Consider the following 26,393-nt stretch of genomic DNA (forward strand, 5'->3'; position numbering starts at 1 on the left):
TATTTTATTGTCAATAATTATTTACATGTTCTAGTTTCAAAGTTGACAAGAAAATAACAGATCAGCACAAGATCTGAAATGAGTTAAAGGAATAAACTCGTGGAATAGCATAATGCCGGACAGACGAAAGCAAGATTGGATGTGAAATTATTTGCCACTGTGTCAGGGGAATAAACCTATATTAATAATCCACTAGCAGAGATTTTAAGGATTGATTTGTTTCTATACTTAACACATCATTTTGTGTTTAGTGGCACTTGGCTAAAGTAGTTCTTTAATGTACACATTCTAGGACAAGCGTCTGCTCTACAGTGTAAACAAACTAACACATTTTCAGAGAGAGAATTTGACACTATGCTGCATTAAAGAAATACCAGCACTATGGAAAGAGGAAGTCTACATGCTAGGGTAAATGGCAGCAGCACACGTCTGTGGGAAAGTTTATCATCATCACATTCAGGCAACTTAAAAGTAATTCTCACAGCAGACTACCTAAGAAGGCACATCAGAATGTACGAATGGAGCAATGTTTAAAATGCCAGTGGTCCACAAAATATGCCTACTGCAGGTGTGATTGCTTAAATTGCAGTATGCCACAGAGCAATGTAGATGATTAAGTCGCAATTAAGCACTATAGTACAAACATCAAGTCACTTTAACTTCAGTTAAAGTGAGAGCATTCGTTTAAAACCCAGCTGTTGTGATTTTAGCAACAAGAAAAAAAAACATTGCAAATATATACCTATTGTTATAACTTTCTCATCCTAAGTGAAATTATTTCCACCAGCTTGGCTACACAGTGATATAAGGCACTTTGATACACTGACAAAGAGGCCTGAGCGGAAGATCTAAACAAAGAATATGATGGCTAATAGATTGCTATTTTACCGTTTTGGTTGTAACATATTAAGTGATGGGTTTGTCTCACCCAGATATATGACCTGTGTTCTTGCACCTTGATTGGTGTTGTAAATATGTTCCTATGGCATACATTACAAAATAAAGACTAAACATATCTTCTCACGAAGCTATATGATAAAAAAATCTCATAAAATGTTTTCATTTGGAAATGTCTGTTGCGGAGGTGCAGGGGTGGGGGTGGGTGTAGGCTATGCTTTTCAGCAAAGAAAAAAAAAGATTAAGACTTTGGTTGAACAATAGTTAAAACTTCAGATATATATGTTTTTCAGTCTCACGTCAGAGATTGTAGGTCAAGTATAATATCTTCAGGTTTCATATAAGCACCATTAACAGCTGAGGCTAGTGTTGCTAGGTCATGAAACAATACAATATAATTCACAGTGAATATATATTCACTCAGTTTTTTTATTCCTTTTTTTCTTTTTCCTTTTTTTTTTACCCTCCCAATGTAGTAATGCCAATTCCCCCATGTGTATATAATGTACTTACTGTAAGTACTTAAGTACATTTCTTGTTCTGGACTCTTGTGACTTTTACACCACTACATTTCAGAGACAAACTTTGCCCTTTTGACCCCACTACATTTCTAGGAAGAGAGGGGAGGGTTGAGTAGGCCTACATTATGAAAGCTCACAATTTGTGTCGACAGGCGGTTGATTTAAGCAACCTTCACTTGTAGAGTAATGTTTGACCGGGAGCATCTGATACTTTGACTGAGGTTGAGGATTACTTTAGTCCATCACCAGTGAACAGTTAGTAGTTACACCAGGAGGTCATCATTATCATAGTCATCGTGTCACATGCTGCTATCCCACCAGTCTCCACATGGCGTGTGGGAAGCTTTTTGCAAAAAAACATATATGTTAATGACTTTTAGAAGATTTAGAACACTTTCCTGGGGGTCTTTATGTGTGTAATATGTGGTTTTAGATATTTTAGATTTTAGCAGTGAGCCCAGTGTCTCTGATGTCATCGACACTGGGCTCACTTACTTCCTGGACTACATGTTGTCTCAGTAAGACAGCCATCCCCCTATCCACAAGGAGGAACAGTGCACCAAAGCATTATGGGAATTGTAGTCCAGGAAGGAAGTCAGCCCAGTGTCCATGACATCAGAGCTAAGACACTGGGCTCACTGCTAAAATCTAAAATATCTCAAACCACATATTACACACATAAAGACCCCCAGGAAAGTGTTCTAAATCTTCTAAACGTCATTAACATATATTGTTTTGCAAAAATGACATTGCTTTGTTGTGCGCTTAGTGTGCAATACCAACTCTTTGATTCACAGTTGTGCATAAAAAACAAAAAAAGGAGAAAAAAACAAACAAAAGAAAACTTGCCGCAGCATAGTGGCACATTGTATAGAGGCTATGAATTAACACAAATGTAAGTTAGCGATATTGTCTTAAGACATATGTGTGGTATGTGTGTACCATATCTGGAAATGTGCTCTATCGTGATGTTCTAAATCTAGATACATCACAGTCTTCATCTCACCTTGACTTAAGACGTCGTAGTGTCAAGTAAGTGTGTGTGTGTGTGTGTGTGTGTGTGTGTGTGTGTGTGTGTGTGTGTGTGTGTGTGTTAGAGAGAGCGTGAGGGTCAAAGAAAGGGATGGCAGCGAGGTAACCCTAACCCATATGGGGTACAACCACAGGCACAGTTTATAAGACCAGAATTGGTTCAATAACGTTGTGCTAACTTTGGCTTTATTTCTTCTTATATAAAAAAAAACACACCCAACGACATAAATGTACTGATTCAAAAAAAGAAAGAAATAGTCTTTCTTTTTTGTGGTTGTATCCCATAAAGACTCATTCTGTTCTGTCTCCACATGATGAGCAGGTCTCAGCCAGCAGAAGGCGCTGTTTAGTACACAAGCTTCTTGGGAACCTCCCAGGTGAACTCTGGTCGTCCAAAATGGCCATAGGAGGCAGTCTGCTGGTAGATGGGCCTCTTCAGGTTCAGCTCCCTGCATGGTGGTGGGACAGCAAACATCAGCTTTATTGTCACATCACACCACAAAAAGTACAGGTAAAGGGTTTTCTTCTGTGTTCATATTTACAAGCTTTTGCCAACCACGGTACAACCAAAAAGGTCTCTTAGTTTATAAGCTTTCCTACTTAGCTGTGTGTGTGTGTGTGTGTGTGTGTGTGTGTGTGTGTGTGTGTGGGGGGGGGTGGGTGTGTGCGTGCGTGCGTAGGAGAGAGAGTCCGCCCCATTACTGACGACACTATCCCTAACCTCAGTCTTAACCGATCACGTAGAACCCTAACCTCAGTCTTAACCGTCTTAATGTCAAACTTATGGGCAGTCCCCGACGGCTGGCGGGTGCATTTCACTCTTGTTTACCTGACGATGACTCCAGGCCTTAGGTCAAAGTTTTTGTTGACAATGCTGAGAAGCTCGGTCTCTGACTTTTGGGAGGAACCGTAGGTGAACACGGAGATGGAGAGAGGGCGGGCCACCCCGATGGCATAGGACACCTGTAGGGCACACACAGAGTGTTATAGAGGTCAACCATGCATCTATGCCGGGTACACAGGTGACCTGACGCCCCAGATGGCCGTAATTGTCCCGGGTTTCACAAGCTGGCGTGTCTCCAGTCCTGACAAAATAATATAATAATAGTACTGAAAATAGCCGATATGCATTGTGACACATTGTGAGCTTGTAGGTCGGCTATTTTCTGTATTTCTTGAAATCCGATTCACTGCAAGTCAGTTTGGGTTTTTGAAAATATTGTCATAAATAGTGTGGAGCTATATGTTTATTCACAGCCCAAACATGCAGCATCAATACCTGTGAGACCAGCATGCTTATATTGTAATGTGTGATCATCTTCATCTTTTATTTAGGCACTAAACATCTCACCTGATGACACGCTAAGCATTATATGGGCATTATAATGTAACCATGAATGGTACACCCATGGTACACCAGTCTTCTGATGCTATACCTAGAGTACACCACCATCTTTTGTCAGTGTGCCATGCGGCCCATGCCAGCATCTTTTGGGCAGTGTTCCATGCTATCCACCTTTTTCCCCGCCAAGGTACTGGTGTGTGTACTTATGCCTTATGGGTTACAAGAAAAAGGTGGATACAGTCAGTGCATTGCCATCTTCTGACTAGAATAAGTCAGAAGATGGCAGAGCCCTCTACAAAAAAAAACTACATTTATTTTTCACAACTTTTTAAATACTTTTACTAGCATTTAATTATTCTAATTAGGCTGGGTCTGTGGTCTGACACAATTTGAATGCACAATACTGCTTGTACACCTACTTCCTGTTTATAGGCCTACTTCCTGTTTACAGCCAAGTACTATTAAATGAGGACAGGAAGCGAAGACCGTACGGTGGACTCCATGTTGCTCCCTGGAAGGAAAGAAACATGCGCAATTGAGACTAAGGAAGCTGAACGCGGAAGTGTTGGCTGCATATAGCCCATTGCGCATGTTTCTTTCCTTCACTTCCGAACCTCATTTAATTAACCTTGTTTACAGCTACTTTCAGTGACTCACCTGCACCAGCACTCTCCTGCACAGCTTGGCTTTGACCAGAGACTTGGCCACCCAGCGGGCGGCGTACGCAGCCGAGCGGTCCACCTTGGAGAAGTCTTTGCCAGAGAAGGCTCCGCCACCGTGAGCGCCCCAGCCTCCGTACGTGTCCACGATGATCTTCCTGCCCGTCACGCCCGCGTCACCCTGTCATGAGGAGAGAAGAACCACACAACATGGTGAGGAGGAGATCTGTCTTTTAAAATGACGAAAACAAAACGTATTGCATTAATTTCAGGTCAGGCCAAGGACAGGGCAGGCCAAGGACCTCTTAGCTGAGAGGAAGAGTAAGATGAATCGGCCACTCATATTGCTATTAAATTGTACTGTTTTTTCCATACAACTTTGAGACGTATATACTGTATATATATTTGGCTCACTGTCTCATCGATGTCTATTGACAGAACTTTGAAAGATTTAAGACCAGCTTGGAGGTATTGCACAGGCTTTTCTTTTTAAGTAGGCCTACCTATGGTGGGTTGCCTCCAAGTGATGCTAGGATACAACAGCAGTGACAACACAGAAATGTGTGTGAGGAGGAATCGGTTGCGGCTTAAGGACCAAATCGGGGAGAAAAGGGGGTAAAAATAATAATAAAAATAATCACTCCTGAGGAGGACAGACTCCTTATGGGGTCCCGAACCCCCTGTTGAAGACCTGTGCATGAGGGACAAACCGTACCTGTGGTCCTCCGATGACGAAGCGCCCACTGGGCTGGAGGTGGTAGATGGTCTTGTCGTCCAAATACTTGGCAGGAACCACAGCTTTGATCACCTGATGGAGGCGACGTACAGTAAAGATTAGACATCACTTCTCTGTCGGAATCAAATTGATTTGTCGTCATTCATATTGGTTTTCAACCTTTTTAATACAAAGACCCATTATTTCTTCTGCATTTGAACCACAGACCTCTCACACCCAAACCTAAAGAATATTTTGTTGTCGGTGAATACGATTTTGTCCACATTTCCATGCTGCATGTGGTACCAATGCCAGATAACAGGCAAGCGATGATCAAAATAACAATTACCGGTATTTTTCAATATCTATAATTGTGTAGACTTTTAAATTAACTTAGTAATGAGAGCGTAAAATTAAACCCTTTTACACTCTCAAGAGATAAAGATCTATGAGGGTCCATTTGGTTAACCAACTCTCCATCATTTAGCTGCTCCTCAAGGACCACTGGCTGAAATCCGCGGTTGCATACTACAGTATATGGCTCCCAGAAAGATCATACTGTACCTTCTCCTTGAGGATGATTTTCTGCTCCTCCAGCGAGATACAGTCATCGTGCTGGACTGAGATGACCACGGTGTGGACTCTCTTGGGGATCACGGCGCCGTCTTTCTGGTCATAGTGAACGGTCACCTGTGGGATGGGGGGGGTTAGAGGTCAGAGGTCACGGGACATTACGTACCAGAGTGTCTCCTGCAGGCCTCAGCGCTTCAGTCAGTGTCCAGTGACTGGGTTTATAGCTGTCACGTGGCCTAAACTCTAAAGTATACTGTAGTACACTAGTAACCCCTCGCTGCAGACCTAATATTAGCCATTTTCCTCCTCCAGTCCGTCCACCCCTGTAACCCAATAAGCCACTATCACTTTCAATGAAGACCCCCCTATACCGGGAAGTCAAAACATTCTAGGCATAATAATAATAATATATACGATTTATATAGCGCTTTTCTGGGTACCCAAAGTTGCTTTACAGAACAGAAGTACAGACATTTTTATTAGAAAAACTAGTTAAAAGGTTAAAAGGTTAAAATGTCATGTCAAATGGCATGTCACTCAGGAGAGAACCTGCATGGTTTGGTTGTTGGACATCAACAAACAACTGTTCCAGTTGTTCTTTGTAGACTGAACTCTATATCTCATCCCGTATCGGTCGCTTATAGTCAATTATATATATTTTCTGGTGTGTTTTCAAAAATAGCAGATCTATAGTGCAGTGCTATGAGCTTGGTGGTGCACAAAGGAATAATGCTTGGGGACTGGGCAGGACGATATGGACTAGTAACGTATTGTATCATATTACAGCATACATGTTGGATGGATGCTAACTTTATTGTGTAGTGCTCCTCAGTAAAGTGTGAAATACCAGGGTGTGGTGAGATTAGAAAGACTAATTGACATGACTTTCTTTCTTTCTTTTTGCACTTAGAAGATCCAGTACCACAAGGACACGATACCGTGAGTCCACAGTTCAACTCCCTGGTTCGAGTCCCGGACGACTGACCGTTAATTGGCTGTAAGTCATTCCTCACTGTCTGTCTGTCTGTCTGTCTGTCTGTCTCTGTCTGTCTGTCTCCATCACTGTCCATAAAGACAACAACAACAACACCAAAATCATGTGTATCACAAAGAGGATAACTTCACGGATACTAATACCAGTAAGACGCGCAAACGCGGGAAGCGAACGCAGCTGAGACCCTGCAGATCATGTCTGTCTGTCTGTCTGTCTGTGTGTCTGTCCCGCTGTTACTGTATATGTGGACCTGGCCCCTTTTGTGCCCATATATGGAGCTGAGTGGACCTGGCCCCTTTTGTGCCCATATATGGAGCTGAGTGATTGCTGATGCAACACACTCCATATTTGGATAGCGGGACAGACAGACAGACACACAGACACACAGACAGACACACAGACAGACATGATCTGCTAGGTCTCATAGTAAGTGCTCACTGCGTTCGCAACAAGGTAGTTAAGGTAGTTATTGCTGCAAGTTGTGTGAGGTTAAATTGAAGATCTATGGTTCCCAACCTTAAATGTTTGTCCCACTAGTTACCATCAACGATCTTTTGAAATGAATTATTTTCACATCCTGTTGGGAATAAATTGTAAAATAAAACCAGTACGACGCGCAAACGCGGGAAGCGAACGCAGCTGAGACCCTGCAGATCATGTCTGTCTGTCTGTCTGTGTGTCTGTCCCGCTGTTACTGTATATGTGGACCTGGCCCCTTTTGTGCCCATATATGGAGCTGAGTGGACCTGGCCCCTTTTGTGCCCATATATGGAGCTGAGTGATTGCTGATACAACACACTCCATATTTGGATAGCGGGACAGACAGACAGACAGACAGACACACAGACAGACAGACACACAGACATGATCTGCTAGGTCTCATAGTAAGTGCTCACTGAATTCGCAATAAAATTCCATGTACCCCCTGCAAGTATCCGTAGAGGTACTTGGGACCGAGTCAAACAAAATGTAATGCCTCAACCACGCTTTCCAATTCCAAGTGCTTGTCGGGGTGGGGGGTCTGCATGCATCAAACGTCTCCTGGCTGGCTGCATGCGTTCCCAGCAGAAAGCCTCAGTAAAAGACGATGTCGCCTTGTGTTCCTACATCACATGCTGCTACTGTACTACTGTTCGTTAATTCAGTAATACTATACTGGCACCGTAACAATACACATGCCATACAGCACAATCTGGCATAAGTCTGAAAGCTTTTTGCTCAATTGACTCATTTGAGATATGTATGAACCACTTTCTCAAAGCCATTGTTCACCCATTTTTTTGATCTTTCAGTGTAAGAGCATTAAATCAACATTTCTTCATAAACTGCTTCTATAGCAGTCAAAAGTCTATTGTTTTCCAGGGAACATAAACTTGATGCCTTTTTGTCAAGGCTGCCGTTGATCCAATTCTGTCCGCTGGCACCAAAGCCAATCCCCGTAAGTCACCCAACATGGAAAACAAAGAGCCAATTCATGAGCACTCGGCTAAAGCCTGCATGCGTGGAACCGCCAGTCTCACCTGTGTCTTGGAGTCGGGTCGCAACCAAGGAACGGAGCCATCACGTCTGAGTTCCGCCATCTTTGAGTTGAGTTTGTGGGCCAAGACGATGGTGAGTGGCATGCACTCCTCTGTCTCGTCTGTGGCATAGCCGAACATCAAGCCCTATAGGCAGGTGGAGAGGGAGAAGAAACAGTCAATCTGATTTATAATGATAATTGCACGATAACAATCGATCATCCAATACAGGTTTCCAGTAGGGTTTACCTTGCACCTGTTAACACAGTGCATGTGATTCTTGTTACCTGATTTATTAGGCCCAATGAAGAATATATGGTTCAAACTACTTAAATGTAGGATATAAATCTGTAACATTACTGACAAGCTTTTTCAGCTTACAAACATAAACATCGGCTATACTTTTGAATCAGAAAAAAAAGTATAAGATAGGGCTTAACTGCTTAATGCATGTTTCGTAATAATAATCTAAATCTACAACGTAACTCAGATAACTGTATAATAATAATAATAATCTAAATCTACAACGTAACTCGGATAACTGCGGTGCAGTAAAAAGGTTCGCCTCTGAGAGCAGAAGAATCAAGTATTGAAAAATGGAAATACTCAAGTATAGTAAAAGTACCTAAAAATTTGCTTGACAGCTAAAGCTCTCTCCACAATAACAGAAAAGACACTAGTCGTACGGTTCCCTGAGGGACCGCCATAATGGGGTGTTTATAAGTAGCCTACTACTGAAGTACTTTATAAGTAGCCTACTACTGAAGTACTTTATAAGTAGCCTACTACTGAAGTACTTTCCACTACTGCAGGCCTGTGTGATGTGCCGGGGGCAATGCCCAAACCGCACCAATGATTCACCAACGCAACTCCTTGCAACATGCAACTACCATTACCCCCAACTGGAGCGATGCCCGTGTTGTGTCAGAACAGGCCAGCTCCATATATGGAGATATAGGGGTGATCAGGTCCAGAGCCCGGCCAGAGGCTTTTGTGCTGGTTCTGGATAACCGGAAATGCATGCCCAGTTATTTACGCCAATATATGGAGTTGAGTTATTTGTCAAGCATGCCAAATAAGGCTTTTGTGTTGGTTCTGGACAACCGGAAATGCAGAGTACATGTTCCACCCTGTGTCCCTTTTATGCCCATATATGGAGATTTATGTATGTTTCTCTCTGTGTCCCTTTATTCCTATATATTTGGAGTTCTGTGTCAGACATGCCCAATTATGGAGTGTTGTGATATCACAACAGGCCAGCTCCATATATGGACCCTGGGCAGGGGCCCTGTGGTGGTGTGGAACGTGTGTGTTCTCGAGTTACGTGGATTACAGACGTACAGAGACTTGGTGCATTGATAGATAGATAGATAGATAGATAGATAGATAGACGGCAGTTGCAGCAAGGAGTTGATTTGGTTGACCTTAAAACTGTTCTGTTGCAAGGAGTTGAGACAAGTTGTGAGTGCGACTAGTTGCAACGTCCAGCAGTGTTTCCTATACCTGGTCTCCAGCTCCAATGTCCTCCTCTGATCTGTCAATGTGGACACCCTGGGCAATGTCTGGACTCTGCTGCTCCAGGGCCACCAGGACGTTACACGTCTTATAGTCGAAACCTGCCGCACACACACACACACACACACACACACACACACACACAGGGACGGACCACGTCTTAAAACCTGCAGTGCACACCCATACAGGGACGGACCAGGGCTCAGCAACTGGGTTCACCCTGGTGTCATGACTGCTTCTTGCTCTGCTTCTTACCCATGTACTTTAAAGGTAGGGTAAGTGATTTTCTTTGGTTCAAATAATTGTCAAAAAGCTCTATATTGCTCATTGCTGTAGAGTTTTTGTTCAGTAACGGGAGTCTCCATGTCCTGAAAATTGCATTTTCAGGTCGCGAATCGGGATAACAATTGTATCCAGTCAAGATATAGAGCACTAACGCAGCCCGGATACAAAATAAACAAGTGGAATTGTAAGTTATGATACAAATAAATTAACAAAAGTTTGGAACTGGAACAGTATAACAATTTTTCTGCTAAATGCCTACTCTCTCCTGACTGGCTGAAATTGTGTCACCTACCTGAACATGTATTTTCTGTTTATTAAAGAGTTGGAGAGACAGGGAGACCCCATGTTACTGAACACACACTCTGTAGCAATGATTACTATCAGAATATAGGGATTTAACCTTTTAACAAAAAACCTTTTGTTTTAACCAAGAAATATCACTTACCCTACCTTCAGTGTCTTTCTGATATACAGTACTAGCACTTTTATCAATCGATTGACCCTTTATTGCTTTTTTTTGTCCATGCATATTTATTAAAGCTAATGAAATTGCACATAATACACATAATAATACCCAGATTATTATTTTTTGCTTTTTGCTTCCTCCAGATGGGTGTCAGCTGGCATGGAGCAAGAAGTCGACCGGAGCAAATGGAGGGAAATCGTCGCCCAATTTTCCAGTAGGAACGGGAGGAACTAAAGTCTAAGTAAGTCTTTTTTTACTTTCGTTAATTAGTGATGTGAAAATTGGACCTTGTCCTTATCCTTGAAACAGAGAGCAGACTCCCCGGGACTTCGCTGTGCTGCACAGAGCAGATGTTTCCATCTTAGTTCCTCTCACCTTTGTCAGAGTTGTCGTAGCCGATGTGTTTGATGGCGTCTCGGACAACCTTCTGGTAGTCCACGTTGGCACGAGAGGTGATCTCGCCACACAGCAGCACCATGCCCGTCTTGCACACGGTCTCTGTCAGTGGAGTCATGAGCCCGGTTAGGCCTATCTACTGTGCTTGTGGCATTGTGCACAATCCAATGTATTTATGAATATCTTGTGATTAGGGGTGCAACAGTTAATAAATAATAATAATAATGAAGAAAAAAACGATATTTAATACAAAATATATTATATATCCTTATTTTGGGCCTGTCATTTTCAGCGAAAATCTTAAAAACATCTCGTAGAAGGCCTGTCTTTGACTTAGGTGAACTGTCTAATACAATCAATCGTCATAATCTATGAATGTCAACTGTGTGTCACAATGATAATTAATTGTGACAATGTGCTATTTAAAAATACAAATAATAAACACAAATATTGTGTAAATGTTGAATAATCTTGAACACTTGCACTTAACGACACACAGCTTCTGTTTTTGGGGGTCCCAGACACAAAATCTTTTCAAAATGGGGATCTGTGGCTAAATAAATGCATATCAATTTGCGTTGTCCTTGACATGACAACGATTGAGAACTGCTGGTCTTTAGGTATACATGTGTTTAGGTGTGCCACTCACCACAGGCCACCTTCGCATCGGGGTCTTGTCTCAGATGGGCGTCCAGCACCGCATCGCTGATCTGGTCACAGATCTTGTCTGTAGAAAAATAAGGACAACAAACAAGAGAAGCCAAGGTTAAAGACAAGTATATCGGCAGGTCCAGACATGGTTATATAAGTGTAGTAGAACAAAACTGTTGCAGCACACAAACACACACACACACACACACACACACACACACACACACACACACGTGTGTGTGTGTGTGTGTGTGTGTGTGTGTGTGTGTGTGTGTGTGTGTGTGTGTGTGTGTGTGCGCATGCGCGAGACGCACAATCGCACCATGATTTGTAGACCAGTAAATCTTTGAGCTGCTCTTTGCAGCCAGTAATCCTGGCTTAACGGTGCCGGCCAAAGCAGACATTTTAAGACTGTATTAATTCTCCACATATTCATGAACATTAGCTAATTAACCACATTTCAAACTTGGCATTCCTGTTTTGGACATGTCATTATAGGCTGGAAATAAAACAAAAACTAAATAGCACGTCCACAAGCTTGTAGATCAGCTGTTTTCACAGCAAGGCAGGGCTTACTTGGTTCATGTTCATTCTTTCATTTAGACATATTTTCTTGACCTCATATAGCATGTAGACAGATGCTACGTTTGATGTTTACCTGGTGTCCCAGTCTCTCTCTGTAGAACTACATTGTTTCTTTTTGCACATACAGTATTTACTTGACCATTTACCCTGCTGTTTGTTGACCAGGGTTCATGGCATTTAATCTGATCTTGCACTTTGTAACGTCACTCTGCAAAAACAGCTTCTGCTGAAATGCCTAATGTAGTGAGACTGGCATCTGGTAATCCCAGATCTCATTATTTGACCGGTGTTTATACTTGATTAAATGATGTTCATTTTTTTGAACGGGAAGAGTTTTGTTTTGTTGTCCCTCTCCTGGGTTGGATTCCAGTGTGGGACAGCACAGTAGCAAGTGCAACCAGACAATACAATACCCCCCCCCCCCCCCCGCCCATTCATCTCTCTCTTTCTCTCTGTCATGCTGCTGAAGCAATGCAATGCAAAGGTTACATCAGAAACATAAAAACTATTTGCTCATCAATTATCATCAACATAAGTTGCTTTGCATGACATGATGGGAGGAGTTAAATACAGTTTATGTTGTCAAGTTTTCAAACAATGACACGATAAATGTAAAAGTTCTTCATCGTTGACAATTGCAACTTCATAGTTGCAATATGCACACGGTGAAATCCTCAGGGATAATACAAATAAAACAAATGCTTACTGATAATCTCTATACTCTTCCGAGTAAACTTTACTCGTTGTCCGATGCAATATTGCAACTGATGTCACATGCTGCCAGGCCACGTACGTACCTCTCCTACATGGTCTGTTTTCCGTGTAACGTCCATACCTGTACACAAATACTGAGTATTTGTGCGTATACTTCCATACGGTCCCACTACCAAGAGACTGTCCCAAGTGTCTGTGGGAACCGTCCAGACCTCAAGGTCTGTTATCAGGTGGAAACGTGTTGACTGTGGCCTTCAGAGCCAAGGCCACGCAGCCGTGTGCCAAACTGCAGCTGACCAAGCAGCTTCCAGTCCCATCACAGACGTTAGGGAACAGGGACACATGTTGGGGACAGACTAGCTAGAGGCCCATGGAATCTTATCGTGTTCACGTGGCATCTCATTACAGGAAATATGTATTGAAATAAAATATTTGAATAGGTTTGTCTGCAAGGGATACTGTGACACCACACATGCACTGCAGTCTGCAGTATAGATGGGCAGTGTTGCCTTTTCTGGGAAATGGCAAAGTTATGAATGTGTTTTAGCGTATATGGAAGAACTAAAAGTCTTCTTCTGCTCTATCTGAACTGTTTATTGTACTGTTTGAACTTGTGAAGATACAAGTAGACGGAACCTCTCTGATTCTAAAGTTTTACTTCACGGTTAAAAGGTTATGAATCTTCATGACACGTCATCAATGTTTCACTACTACTTATAGTGACATTCCAAATCTTAACTGTCCAGCCGCATATTGTGATAAAATCCTAACCAATTGTCAATTTAAAGGTTACACATTTCCAGGTGTTTTACAACATCGTTTAGTCCAAAAACTGCAGAGCGGGCAGAGTGCATTTTAACATTTCTGATTGGATGGTTAAAACAAACTAAGAAGCTCAACGTGGTTCCAGGAGATGGGAGGCCACGGAAAAAAAGGAAAGAGAACTATGTTCGCATACATGCACAACGCACAAACACACACACAGACACATGTGCACGCACACACGCGAGTGCGTGCACAATTCGTCATTCTTCAAAAAGGACATTTTTATAGTCCATAATCGTGGCTCTAAGTCCCACAGCATAATTACACGCTTTGTATTGCTGGCTGTGACAGCTGATTTATTATGTCAAGCTTTGTATTGCTGCTGTAACAGATGGATTTATTATGTCCACACACATGTTTGGATTTGTAAATAACTCCGATTAATCTCCTAAACCTAGCTGTATGTACACCGTGCAGGGAGGTGAGTCGTAGAACTGCAAAATGTGAGCATGCCAGTACTGGCTCACTATACTTTTCACAGCGGTTGGTTTCTCAGTTAACATTTCTTTTTTTTCTTTTTTAGCATGCAACCCTATACTCCCCCCCCCCCCCCCCCCTACTTACTGCCCATGAAGAATGAGAGCGTAGTAAACACATGTTGAGTAAGAGTCGTATATCAATGGAATACCGTTTCATTCAAGCCTGGATAGTGAATGGAGTTTAGGAGATCTATGTAATTTGTGCCAGCAAAGGTTGGTCACTGTTTGAACCATATCATCTCTATATTAATAATAATAATAATAATTGCAGAAAATAGCAGATCTATGTTGTTGATCTTGGGGGTTTTTTGGCAAAGAGATTTGGTGTAGAGAGGTGGTAAAAAGAGCACAAAAAAGGCCAAGAGGTTTAGGGATAAGGGGTTTAGCGGTGACGAAAATGGAGCCCTAAGAGACAGGCCAAGTTGAGTTTTGTCACAAAAAGTGGAGACACATCACCTGACCTCTGACAGTGTGACTGTCACTCGTCAGTCATCAACAGAGAAACAAATAACACTGGAGCTTTCTCTACACAGAAGTGGTTCGCAAAGTGGGCTCCATCAGGAACCCTTGGGGTTCCTTGTGGGGGGGTTCCAATTTTCAAAATGGACCCTTTTACTTAGGGTTGTCCTTGGGAGGAAAAAAAACAAAAAAAGTTTAAGAACCACTTCTGTACAAGAAGCCCCATGCATGCAGTTGTGGTTCAGCCTCACCTGGGTGCCCCTCTCCCACAGACTCTGACGTGAACATGAAAGACCCATCCTCCAGTGAATCACTCATTCTCTACACCGCCAGGCAGCTCGCAAAAAAATAAAAAAGGAAGAGAGGAAAAAAATAACCACACACACACACTCCGGGGGAGAAGTAGATAGAGGTCCTCAGTCAGTTGACAGGGAGTTGTGGAGGTCTGCTTCTGGTTCAGTAATCCTACTGGGGTCTGGAAGGCTTGTGAGAGAAACACACAGAGAGGCAGAAACAGAGAGAGAGAGAGACAGAGAGAGAGGTAGACGAAATAGAGAGAGAGAGAGAGTTGAAGCCCTGCAGCCAATACAAAATCTATCCTACAAAACAGCACGTCTATGTGCACATGGTCCTATATATGGCTAAGACAACACACACACACACACACACACACACACACACACACACACACACACACACACACACACACACACACACACACACACACACACACACACACACACACACACATGTACGTCATGTGAACTGGTGTGTGGGATAGACCATTCCAGGGGGGGTGTTGTTGATGGGAGGGCTTTTTCATTTGAATACTCCCAGTTTAACCCCTTGCGTGCATGCTGCTATTAGGGTGATTTATTACTTAAGTATCAATACTGCAATATAATATAGAAATTACTAATTGTAGTGGAGTAAAAGTACAATATTTTGCCTCTGAGATGTAGTGGAGTGGAAGTGAAAGTACAGACAATTTGAAATGCTCCAGTAAAGTAAAAAATGCCTCAGTTGTACAACTAAGTACAGTACTTGAGTAAATGTATAGTTACTTCACACTGGTTCTGTTGTGTTCTGTTCTGCTAGTAGTATAGTTGCGAACGCAGTGAGCACTTACTATGAGACCTAGCAGATCATGTCTGTGTGTCTGTCCGTGTGTCTGTCCCGCTATCCAAATATGGAGTGTGTTGCATCAGCAATCACTCAGCTCCATATATGGGCACAAAAGGGGCCAGGTCCACTCAGCTCCATATATGGGCACAAAAGGGGCACCATATAAGGAGTCCCCAAAGTGCTATACGTCCAAAACCCAAATATGTACGAGCTGCGTTCGCTTCCCGCGTTTGCGCGTCTTACTCGTAGTATAGTATATAGTAGGACTAGTTGGTAGTGCTTTCGCCTCACAGCTAGAAGGTCCTGGGTTCGATTCCCGCTCAGGACGCTGTGGGTGCTGGCGGCGTGTTTCCTCCGCGTCATCAGTGCCCCAATCTGAGAATCCCATCGTCAAATATTCGGGAAAACAGCGCCTCCGCTGTTAGGCAACAGTCTGTCTTGAGAGACTATCAGTGCCCATACCCGAGGCGGGGTTGGCGAAAGGGCCCTTCTGTGTGGATTTTGCATGTTCTCCTCGTGTCCCCTAGGGTAGGTACCCTCACAAAAAACATGCAGTAATCCTGGTCTCTAAACTGCCTCCCCCTGGCCAGCCTGATGGAGGGGAAAGGAACTGGTTGGAATAACGTGTTCCCCCCTGTCAGGTGTAAAGCAGCAACTTGGACACTCAGGCATGAAGGAAGCATGGGTTCAAGTCCGTTGCTCTCCCCTTGTCCCCTATATATGGGGACTAGGTTGGCGGAGGGTGTGTAGAGCCCAGGATCATATTAGATAATTGACACAGGGAAATAGGTTACAATTTTTTTAACACATTATTGGTTTGTTGTGTACAGTACAGTACAATAGTCATCCACCCAATTAGCAATAAATGATACATTCTACAAAGTAAGGGGTGGCCTCAGTGTTTTGTGTGCGTCCACATTTCTCTTTTTATTTTTTCTTACGTTCAAATTATGTTGTGCTGCCATTTAGGCCAGGGACATTTTTTATCTCAATGGGACTATTCCTGGTACATTTTAAATGAACAATACATAAAGCACATGCACGCATACATAAACACGTGCACAGAACGTGGAGAAACGGCCAGCTAAGGACACTCACAAATGTGGAATCCATTTTGGCAAAACATTGACGGTCTTTGCAGCTACTCTGTGAACTATTATCTTTTTAGATTAACACCACTGTATTTCCACAATGGTGCAATAGAACAAATCTTGTATTTGCTGTAACACAGACGGTGCACTGGCTGGCACATGTATATTCTCTCTCCCACCTGCTTCTCATTTCAGTTTGACATGGCTTCCAGCTTTTAGCATTGAGTAAAGTAAAATGCTTCTCTCCCTTACAGCTTGGGACCAGCAGCTTTGACGGCGACTGGGATAAAGCATGCCGATCCCATCGGAAATACATCAGCTGTGAAGAAAATCGGTTTCATCACTGTTTTACGGGTGAGTTAGGCTATTCCTCGGTTCACAGACAGTGCACTACAGTAGTATCGGTAGATTTGGTACTGCTGTACGGGGCCCGAGACATGGACGCTCACAGTAGAGCAGGGAAAGGCCCTGTTCGCCGAACCACATCAGTTCATGTGTACCTCTACGGGGGCCTACGTTCAGCGTTTTCTCCAGACTGTGCACTTCGCTGCACAGTCTGGAAAGTTAAGCCACCTATCTCCTTGCCCAAACGAGAGAAAACGACTTGTGGCTTCTGATTGGTCTGCATGTGCCATGTAGTCCAATGTAAAACTGGAGTCACTTCCTGACTTGCCTGGCTGTATACAGTACAGTATATGGAAATAGGAGTCAAATTGGACCGTGGCCAGACTGAGTAGCAAAGTGAGACAAAGACCAATGTAGCCAATCAGGAGGGGTTCCAGCCAGGCTACTTTAGGAGAGTGCAGTGCATGCGCTGACTAAACTTACTTTAACCACAGGAACCCTAGTGTCCCTATTCTATTCTATTTTCAGAGAAGATATTTAGCTTAGAGCGAAAACATCAGGGCCCCTATTATACAGCCCTGGGGGACTCCGGTCCACTAATTATAGACTTTAAGTGTGGCATGTGCTTAAAGTTCAGTTTATAGTGCCACAAATTGTACAACGATAGAACTGAGAACCAAAATATGAAGTAAAACATTTGTGATGATAAAATGTTGCTGGGAAGGGTGGGGCGGAGGGACAGAGGATGAACTACCAAGGTGTTCAAAGGTGTTCTGCTAAGCCTAATTGTATTTTAAGTAGGGCTGTCCCGATCACGTTCTTTTGCTCTCTGTCCGATTCCGATCATTTGATTTTGAGTATCTGCCGATACCGATTTGTCCCGATCCGCTATCCGATATCCAGTCAAATATCATGATACTGTATGGATATAGTATTGATGCCCTGCCTGTTATGTTATGAGTTGTCCATGTACATCTAAGTCTGTGTACTTGAACTTGAGATACAGTGTACTTTATGTATTGTGTACTGCCTGTAGTGTAGCATACTTTATGGATAGGCTACGAGAGACATCTCAGTGCCAGCAAGGACAGCTTTGCTGCATTAGTCATTATCATGTCACCTTTCTATGTCTCATATCTTATTGTCACGTCATTATGATCCAGCACTATATATGTTCCCTGTTTGTGTAATAAACTTTGTGAACCTTTAGCGTGATACTGTCCAGTATCACGAGACAGTATCACGCTAATGGTTCACAAACTGTCGCCGTACCAAAGGAATACTTCAACTGGATTATCAGTTATTATCACACACCACCCAGCCTGCACACACTACCAGTCTGTCAGAACCAGACGAGGGTCCAGTTTAGAGATTACAACACTGCCCATGCACTGCCCAAGGCATTTTAAAACAGTTTTTGTACCATTGCTGTCATGTCTGTGTCACAGTTATAGAGCTGCATGATTATGGAAAAACTTGGCAGCCGATCTTTCCCCCCCCTGATTCCGATCTTTTGAAAATCACCCGATCGGTGCCGATTTCCGATCACGTGATCAGACCGGGACAACACTAATTTTAAGGTTATAGGCATTCTTATTTTTTATACCGGATTGTTAACGGGTTTAGGCCTACATCTATAATATGATTTTAATAGACATTTTTTTAATGATTATTGTAATGTGCACGTTAACCTAGCATCCGTTGTCTGGACATACATATATAATAGGAGACCATTCGCGAAACTAGCAGTTCCACAATCAATCAGTGACTGGCCTCTGGAAGAAGGTCATTTTGGTTCATTATGAACTTGATCTTATACGCAAAAACACATCATAAAAAACATACTCGACCTTCACAGGGCAAGGGGATGAGAGGCCTGAGAGGTCAGTGTGTGTGTCCAGGCCTTTCCTGCTAATCATCACCCAGATACAGTCTTAAGATAAGTGCTATCGTATGATGACCGCTTTGACAACGTGTCATAACCTGAAAGGTGGGAGATGGTCTGGGGCCACAATAAATACACCCAACTGCATTATCCAATGGGTCTACTTGGAGGGGACACAACCTGATTGTCAAATTTACTGTACGTTCTGTGCGTGCACAAATACACGCACGCACCCACGCACACTTACAGGTTACATACATATATGAATGTGTTTTTTTGTGCATTTGGTTTGTAAAGAAGTCAGTCAGTCAATCAATCAATCAATCTACATTTGATTTGGTGATCAGGTTAAGGCTAATTGATGATGCACACATGCATAGTTTTTCATAAATATTCAATTCAATTTTTCACCAAATGATGTTTTTTTCATAAATTTTGGAGTGCATTGTGTGCAAGTGTCCCGTCCTCCAGAGTCCTACATACGTTCAAGCAGAGTGTCCTACTTAATATATCACTACGTAGACATAGACCACCATGGAACTAAGTCAATGGGTAATGTAGTAAACTGGGCATGAGTTGGCTCTACACTTGGACCACGTTTTCATATATTCACCGAAAGTATAGCTACAACCTGCAACAGCCTGGTCCACTCCGTCTGACCGTCTGCCCCTATAAAAAGAAAACGGGTTGCATCCTCATCTTATATTTCTTTTTACACATTTTACCTCTATAACAGGGGTTCTCAACATTTTTGGCTGGGGACCCCCGGAAATGCTTTGGCCATGTCTCGCGACCCCCGCCCCGCCCCGCCCCCCTCCCCACCCCCAATACAAATAACCATTCTTATTATCAGTTCAGAGAGTTCATTGTGAGTCGGTGGGTTTATGAAACCCACTGCTTAGTGCGACCATGAATGGAGTTCAAAGTTCAAACCCACCTGAATGTCCATCTAGAGCCTCACTGGACCCCACTGAGGAAGGACAAAGAAATAGAGCAAGCTGAACTGACACTATGCTAGCCAATGTCCATCCACTCTGGTTATGCCACCCCACAATACCTAATGGTGACTATAGGCCAGTCGCAAGTATTATATATTCGCACGATCACAATAATTTGAGATGAGCTTATTTTTGCATCATCGTCATATTCATTTCCATGTTGACAAATGGGGAAATGTCGAAAAAGGGAGGAAACAATAAAGCTCACAGCTGTTGAGCTACAAGCATGCAGATCAACTTGTTCTGCTATTTTAAAGACATTTGAAAGTGTGCAATTATTTATGATCTATTTTTGGATTATTATTTGGATTATTGGCATTGGTCATTGTCATTACATATTAGTACTTGGCCTATAGCAGCATGAGATTTAATTTTTGCTTTAATCCATGTGTATGGCAGTCAATCGTCAAGTCAACTTCCATGATTGTGACAGCCCTAGCAGTGACACGGACCAGAGGGCAAGGTTGCTTGACATCTCTAATCTAACTGGGACAAAGTATCAACGTAATAACAAAGAGTCCAAACAAGTTTCAGCAGGGATTAATAACCTGAACCCTAGCGTCCTGGTTCTGGAGCAAACATTTGGCGCTTATGGCAGACTTACAGGCTCACGACGTGTGTTTGTGAGTGCTTGTAGATTGGCTATTTTCTGCAACGATTTTTGGTGGTAAAAAAGGACGGGGGCCTAGTATTGCCCCATGGGGGACTTCGGTCAGCAAAGAAGTGGTTAAGCTTGCTTTGCACGTGTGCATGCATGTGCGCATTTGTGTTTGTGTGTAAATAAAGACAAACACTCTTTACGTGTGTTTGAGAGAGAGTTCATTAATGCAGTGGTTCTCAAAGTTGGGCCTGGGGGTCCAACCTCTTGAGCTCCATTGCCCCAGCCGGCGGGGGCGATGGCTGTTTACCTCTGAACAGCATTCAATAAATCTAATCAGACCTAATCAATCTGCAATTGCAATGTTGATTCTGGGGATTTCCCCCCTGGACCCCGCTGGGGCTTAACAAGTTAAGGGGCTCAGAACAATTTGTTAGTTTAACCACTATAACCATATTTGAAAATCTTGGAAATATCTTTTAAGCTTGTTTGGGGGTCCTCCCAGGCACAAAACTCGCAGATGGGGACCATGAATTGCAGTACCGGACTTTCATCCCAAATCATAGATTGACTTGATCAGGAAGGACACTCGACAGCAGCAGGGTGACCATGTCAACTCCTCCTTCTACCTGATTGGGTAGAAGAGCTCAGCCGCGGCTGAGCTCTTTGAGGATTGGTCAGTCCGGTTCAGTCCCGAGGTCATGCTCTGGACCCCTGGGTCAGTCACACACAAACCTGAATGAACAGGATAGTTGACGTCGGGAACAGACTAGCAACACCTGTTTATTTTTCCTCAGGTTCAAGGACCTGTCCTGTGCCCCCCTCCCCCCTCGGTGCAGTGTGTGCGACGTGCGTGTGTGTGTGTGTGTGTGTGTGGTTACTAACTAGTCCTATCCGGATGGCAGTAGGCAGATGAAGCTGGACCGTGCCAGTCCCTCTTATGGCTCTTTTATCGCAATGTTGGAGAGGCTTGTGTGTGTGTGTGTGTGTGCGTGCATGCGTGTGCCCGTGCGTGTGGGGGTGTTTGCAGAGAGAGAGATTAGTTTGGCATGTGTTGCTACTTGCTGTTCATGCAAGCAACTGCATAACAATACACATTGCCAGGGCGGCAGTGGCTCAGAAGGTATAGAGCGTTACAGTCCCGCCCCCTTTCATGACCACGCCAGGCCCAGGAAATAATTCCCAATGCATTCTCTCGAGTTGGCTTTGTACGACGCTTAAAAGGTCTTTAAATAAATACTTTTTGAAATGTCTGAGGAAAATGAACATAGAATCATTTCCTGGGCCCTGGTAGGGGGCGGGACTGCGACGCTCTATAGGGCAGTCGCTTGAGAAACTGAACGTTCCCGGTTTGATCCCCGCAGCTCCCCCAGGTGTACTTGAGCAAGACACTGAAACACCAATTTATCCTGATGAACATGAATGGGTTCTTCCTTGCATGGTTTACCATTCACAGAAAACACGTGTGTGTGTGTGTGTGTGTGCGTGCATGCGTGTCTTTTATGAGCATGAGCCGTAAAATCTGGTTCCCTGCTTCACTGGTGATTGCAGAACTGCTCACTAGAGCACACTTAACCCAAGCTACATATCTGTATTTGCTTCATGTATTTAAATAAGCGATATCCAGACAGAACATTTAATCAACAGATTCCATGAAGCACTGTGGCTTTGGCTCAATTCCCTTTTCCTACTTCCCACCAAGCCCTCTGATTCGCCCGATTCACCAAAAGAGGGAGTGTGGCATCCCAACCAATGGCTGCTCTTTGTGAGTGTCAAACAGTAGGTGGGGTACAAGACCATCATTCTGATTGGCTGTCGGTCTGACACTCCCCATCCACACTACTTCAGTTGGTAGTAGGTTTACTGTCGCGTGCACATGCGTGGGTGTGTGTGTGTGTGTGTGTGTGTGTGTGTGTGTGTGCGTGCATGTGTGTGTGTGTGTGTGTGTTTGAGACAAGCAACAGCACACACTTGCCATAAAGAGACCTATTCTTGAACCCCTCAGCAGAAAACGGGAGTGCATTGTGGAAGAAGTGATGTTTATATCTGACAGCCATGATAACACAGATGTTCCTTTTCTCCATTAGAACTCTGCACAAATATTGTTTACCATGATGAATGAATATGACGTGGAAATGCAGTACAGGCTCAACATGCAGCAGTTGCATAGCCTAAAGTCGGACTAAAACGCACATATGCACGCAGCACGGACATATGCACGCACGCACGTATAGTAGCACATGGCAGACGTACATGGTCAGAAGGACTACAGCAGCTGGCTTGGGGCCAGTTATTACGACCCATTTTGGACTCTCAGCACATTCCTGATGAGTGCAACATTACAATTACAAGTCTTTAAGTATAAGGCTTAAATGAATGCCTATATAAAGTTCAGCCTAAAGTTTAGGCTGTGGGGAGCATGCAGCCTGTACATGGCCTCTCTTCAAGCTGCTGTTAGTCAGTATAGGTATAATACTGGGTGATATGGGAAAAAAGCAAAGATGGAGAAATCTGAAGCAGCTTTAGTGTACATGGCCTACTTTCAGAAGCAGCTATAGTGTACATGGCCTACCTTCAGTGCACATACAGTAGTGCGCTACTACAGCTGTGTTTTTAACAAATTATTGGTGTTACATAACAGTGGCAACACATATCTCCTCTGCTTATGGTTGTAAGGTCATAGAGAGGATACGATGTATATACTATATTACCACAATTACCCTTTGACCACACACACACACAGGGGGTGCAGGTGTGCTTCTGAGAATGTGTCAGAGAAATCGGTAAACAATGTGGGCGAAAGTGTTCCACAGTGGGACAGGGTCAAACTTCGCCTCCAACTGAAACGAGGACCACATCGGTACAGACCAGCCTGTCCCAACCATACTGGATCAGGGCACACTTGAATATCTCAAAAGTCCTTTTGCGGCCCATCATGTTAAGCCTGATAAGCTGATGTTTTATGATAACGGGGGAAGGGGTTAGGGGAGGAGATGATATTGTGATGTCACTACTGTATATCTGGTGTATTTTGATTGGGCCTTGGGACATATTTCAATATTCTAACCACACCTGGGGGTCTATTAGAGTAATGTTAACTCCATAGACACATACAGAAAAAAGTACAAAAAGAGTACACTCTGCGTTCCATCTTATGATCTTGTTCCAATGGAACCAGTGTAGTAGCCTATACTTTAACTGCCTATTTATTGGTCCCATAACGGAAACACATTTTTGAAGGTTTTAAAGAAAGACAAAACATGACAATTATTTTAAAAATATACATTTCAACTCGTAATGTTACCTGGGCCCTCTTTCCATATCCTCGGCCCCGGCCTGGTCCACAGGTTGGGAATTGCTGGTCTAGCCTGACCTCCTCACAGGGGTCGAAGTTCAAACGTGTGTGTGTGTGTGTGTGTGTGTGTGTGCGTGTGTCAGTGCTTCTCAAACATTTTTAACGTCAAGGACACCCACGTTTATAATATTATGTATATGTACCCCGATATGAAAAGATTTCCCCTCGCATCTGTGTAAATGTAGATTTTAGAATGGTTGTACGTGTCACATCGCAAAGCATTGTGAGCTTGTACATAGTCTGTTTTTGCATAAAATAGGATTAAAGTGATTACAACTGACTTTGGTGCTATACTGTATTATTAGTATTAATACATTTTGTTGGGGACCCCTCAAGGGGCTCTTGGGGTCTCCGGACACTGTGAGGACCATTGGTCTGTCTGTCTGTCTGTCTGAATTAATCATTATGCTGTGTGTCTTACAGAAACAGCTCGCCATGCTCTCTCTCATACATATATAGGTGGAAAAAAGTAATTATATACAGTATAGCTCAGTAAAGTAATTAAAGTATTCATGTATGTACAGTAGCTGAACAGTATTAGTTGTAGGCCTCCTACTGTACATCCCTCTTGCTGTAAATTCAGTGCCTGGAGAGTGGAGACGTATTGTCAATACTGCCATGTCACCCATAGAGGGGAGCCTTGTTTAAAAAATATCTGAACCACCAAGAATTGAAGGGAGAATAAATATGGAAATGCATAAATGAAATATGGATATGCAGAAGAAAACATACTACATTATACTTTGTCTAGTTGGTATATCTGTGGATATTTAGAACAAAAATTATATATTTCTACTAGTCAATGACAATATCATCATAACACAAGTGCCCTGTTCTTCCAAATATATTTTATGTTACAGTATGATTGAAATAGGAGTGCATGTTGGACTAAGATAACAAATCTGCATTCCTGGTTAGAGATGTGCTGATACCATTTTTTTCCTTCCCGGTAGGCCTAACGATTCCCATAACTTCAGTACCGATCCAAAGATAGGACTAACATCCTACCAGTTCCACCCAGCACACCATCTTATCCAACGTCTGCCCTCTGGTAGTATTACACTATTACATTGCACTAGCACTATTGCATTATGCACTTTGAGTATTATTTATTACAGTATGTTTATTTGTATGCCAGTGGTGAAGCTCTGAACTGAATTTCGTTATTTCGTGCAAGCAATGACAATACAGATTTATCTTCAATACTAGTGAGTCATTAAAACAAATCTAGGAAAGTGGTTCTGTGGGTACCAGGAACCCTATGGGTTCGTTTAGGGGGTTCCAAGAGTGTAGCCTACAAATGGAACCATGCATTTTTACACTCTCAGAGTGAGAACTATGTATACTGATCTAGGAATAAATGAAGATTCCATAATAATTGTTAAAGTGCAGCTACCTACAAGTTTGTAAAATACTGTTAATAGTACAGTAAGAGTATAAAACAGTAGTGCAACATCAACGGAAGCAATCAAAATATGACTAAATATCATTATGTGATAAATGATGTGGTATTTTATCGGCATAGACTGGCATACTGACCAAGGCCGATACCAGCATTTTAGGCAGTAGGCCTATATCGAAAGCGTTTCCGATACTGGTATCGTTATCGGAACAACTCTATTCCTTTGCGTTTAATGACTGTAGCAACTTGTACATGGAATAATAAGTAATTATTATTATTATTACTCCCGGCAGGCCTGAATTTCAATACAGCAGGTGCAACAGGTGAAAATCCACATTTCAGCAGGGCAGGCTAAAGGGAGAGGAAATTATTGGTCAAGTGGAGGTAGTCAAGTGACTACCTCCACCTCTTGATAACCCCCTTTTTCCCCCAACATGTACATGGCTTTTTAGTTTTATAATATCTTTTTTATGATAATTATAATTTTGTTATTTTTACCGCAAGGACCTTTTTCTGTGATATCCTTATACCAAGTGTTTGACTGTACTCTGATTAATAAAGTATTCAATCACTCAATTGAAACTGCTTGTAAGTTGTAAGTGCATTGTTTACTTACAGTACTTACAGCCTATAGCCCAACTTTGGGCATAGGCCACGAACAAGAGCTCTCCAGACATCCCGGTCCTGGGCCATCTTCTCCAGCTGTCCCGTGTGGCCAGATCTGCATCCAGATCACGGCGCAAGGTGTTTTGTGGTCTGCCTCTCTTCCTTGTGATTCTTCTAACATGTAAACTAAATTAAATAAGAAGGTTGCCTCTTATATCCATTCTGGCATATTTTCATATAATGCTCAGATTAGGAGCCCAAATTTGGAGCTCTGGCTCATGGACTTCCGACTTATTTTGGTATTGCCATTAACACCTGAATGCAGCCTGACTACTGACCAGTAATGTAAACCAACCAGAA

The 26,393-nt window shown here is 42.9% G+C and overlaps 1 protein-coding gene across 2 annotated transcripts; it reads right to left on the minus strand.

Annotated features, from left to right (window-relative positions):
- Positions 1-42: 42 nt before the first annotated feature.
- On the minus strand, positions 43-15,152 carry mat1a (methionine adenosyltransferase 1A; the record flags this gene model as incomplete). Of its 2 annotated transcripts, XM_080781860.1 has the most annotated exons (10): positions 14,880-15,152; positions 11,565-11,642; positions 10,895-11,017; positions 9,757-9,869; positions 8,257-8,400; positions 5,734-5,859; positions 5,170-5,262; positions 4,453-4,635; positions 3,280-3,413; positions 43-2,899 (listed from the first exon to the last, which is right to left on the minus strand). In XM_080781860.1, exons 1-10 carry the CDS (start codon positions 14,944-14,946, stop codon positions 2,797-2,799), a joined length of 1,164 nt encoding a protein of 387 aa, XP_080637986.1. In that variant the 5' UTR covers positions 14,947-15,152. The 2 variants fall into 2 exon arrangements, with proteins under 2 accessions (XP_080637986.1, XP_080637987.1); XM_080781861.1 differs by lacking the exon at positions 43-2,899 and having other exon boundaries at positions 3,276-3,413.
- Between the last annotated feature and the right edge of the window lie 11,241 nt (positions 15,153-26,393).

The sequence above is a fragment of the Protomyctophum bolini genome (assembly GCF_963924005.1).
Source record: "Protomyctophum bolini genome assembly, chromosome: 14".
Taxonomy (NCBI): Eukaryota; Metazoa; Chordata; class Actinopteri; order Myctophiformes; family Myctophidae; genus Protomyctophum; species Protomyctophum bolini.